The sequence below is a fragment of the Chiroxiphia lanceolata genome, chromosome 6, assembly GCF_009829145.1.
Source record: "Chiroxiphia lanceolata isolate bChiLan1 chromosome 6, bChiLan1.pri, whole genome shotgun sequence".
Classification (NCBI taxonomy): Eukaryota; Metazoa; Chordata; class Aves; order Passeriformes; family Pipridae; genus Chiroxiphia; species Chiroxiphia lanceolata.
The window spans coordinates 57,953,719-57,955,129 of NC_045642.1; the positions used below are offsets into that span (position 1 = coordinate 57,953,719).

Here is a 1,411-nt window from a genome sequence, read left to right on the forward strand (position 1 = left end):
CACCGGCTCCAGAGTGCCACGGAAGAGATCAGCATTGAGCTCCTCGAAGCGGGCACGAGTGATGGAGGTGTAGAAGTCAATGCCCTCAAAAAGGGAGTCAATCTCAATGCTGGCCTGCGTGGAGGAGCTGAGGGTGCGCTTGGCCCTCTCACAAGCCGTGCGCAGCCGCCTCACCGCCCGCTTGTTGCCAGCGATGTCGCGCTTGTGCTTGCGCTTGAACTCTTCCACAAAGTGGTTCACCATACGGTTGTCAAAGTCCTCCCCACCCAGGTGGGTGTCACCAGCCGTGGACTTCACCTCAAAGATCCCATCCTCGATGGTAAGGATGGACACATCAAAAGTGCCCCCTCCCAGGTCGAAGATGAGCACATTCTTTTCTCCGGCCCGGGTTCCTTTCTTGTCCAGGCCATAGGCGATGGCAGCTGCCGTGGGCTCATTGATGATGCGCATCACGTTGAGGCCAGTGATGGTGCCAGCATCCTTGGTGGCCTGGCGCTGGGAGTCATTGAAGTATGCCGGCACCGTGATCACAGCGTTCTGCACCTTGCGCCCCAGGTAGGCCTCAGCAATCTCCTTCATCTTGGTGAGCACCATGGAGCTGATCTCCTCTGGGAAGAAAGTCTTCATCTCCCCCTTGTACTCCACCTGCACCTTGGGCTTGCCGCCCTCATTCACCACACGGAAGGGCCAGTGCTTCATGTCTGACTGCACTGTGGGGTCATCATACTTGCGGCCGATGAGGCGCTTGGCATCGAAGATTGTGTTGGTGGGGTTCATCGCCACCTGATTCTTGGCGGCATCGCCGATGAGCCTCTCGGTGTCAGTGAACGCCACATAGCTGGGTGTGGTGCGGTTGCCCTGGTCGTTGGCGATGATCTCCACCTTGCCGTGCTGGAATACGCCCACGCAGGAGTACGTGGTGCCCAGGTCGATGCCGATGGCCGGCCCTTTGGAAGACATGGTGTCGGTTCCCTGTGCGCTGCTGCCTCGTCCGTGCCTCCCCCGCCCGCTCCCGCTGCCGCCGCGGCGCGATATGCCCAGCCCGCGCCGCCACCGCTCCTTTTATGCCCGCCGCCGCCGCTTCTGGAACCTGCCAGAATCCTGACGGCCAATCCGGACGCCTCGAGAGCCACCCGCCGGCCAATCGTCCCCGCGGTCCGCCGGGCAGCGCCCGCCCCCCGCCTCCCGGCGAATCAGAGACGCGAGCGCGTGCCGCCCCGGCCCCGGCCCCTCCCCGCGGCCGCGATTCTTCCGGGTTTTTCTTGTGCGCCACAGCCCTCGGCCAATCACCGCCCGTTCTGCGTCCTCGCCCCGCCCCCGCCGCGCGGGTCTGCTGGAAAGTTCCAGCGGGGGGCTGACGTCATGCCGAAGATTGACAGCGGCGCTGCCCAATGGCGGGGCGGGGGTCGGG

At 63.8% G+C, this 1,411-nt stretch overlaps 1 protein-coding gene across 1 annotated transcript in view; it reads right to left on the reverse strand.

Annotated features, from left to right (window-relative positions):
• The window catches only part of HSPA2 (heat shock protein family A (Hsp70) member 2), a 4,911-nt gene extending 3,687 nt beyond the window's left edge, over window positions 1-1,224 (reverse strand). Inside the window, exon 1 of the mRNA XM_032691294.1 lies at window positions 4-1,224. Within this exon, the coding sequence (XP_032547185.1) occupies window positions 4-960 (957 nt within the window). The 5' untranslated portion in view covers window positions 961-1,224. The remainder of the gene's footprint in view (window positions 1-3) is intronic.
• Between the last annotated feature and the right edge of the window lie 187 nt (window positions 1,225-1,411).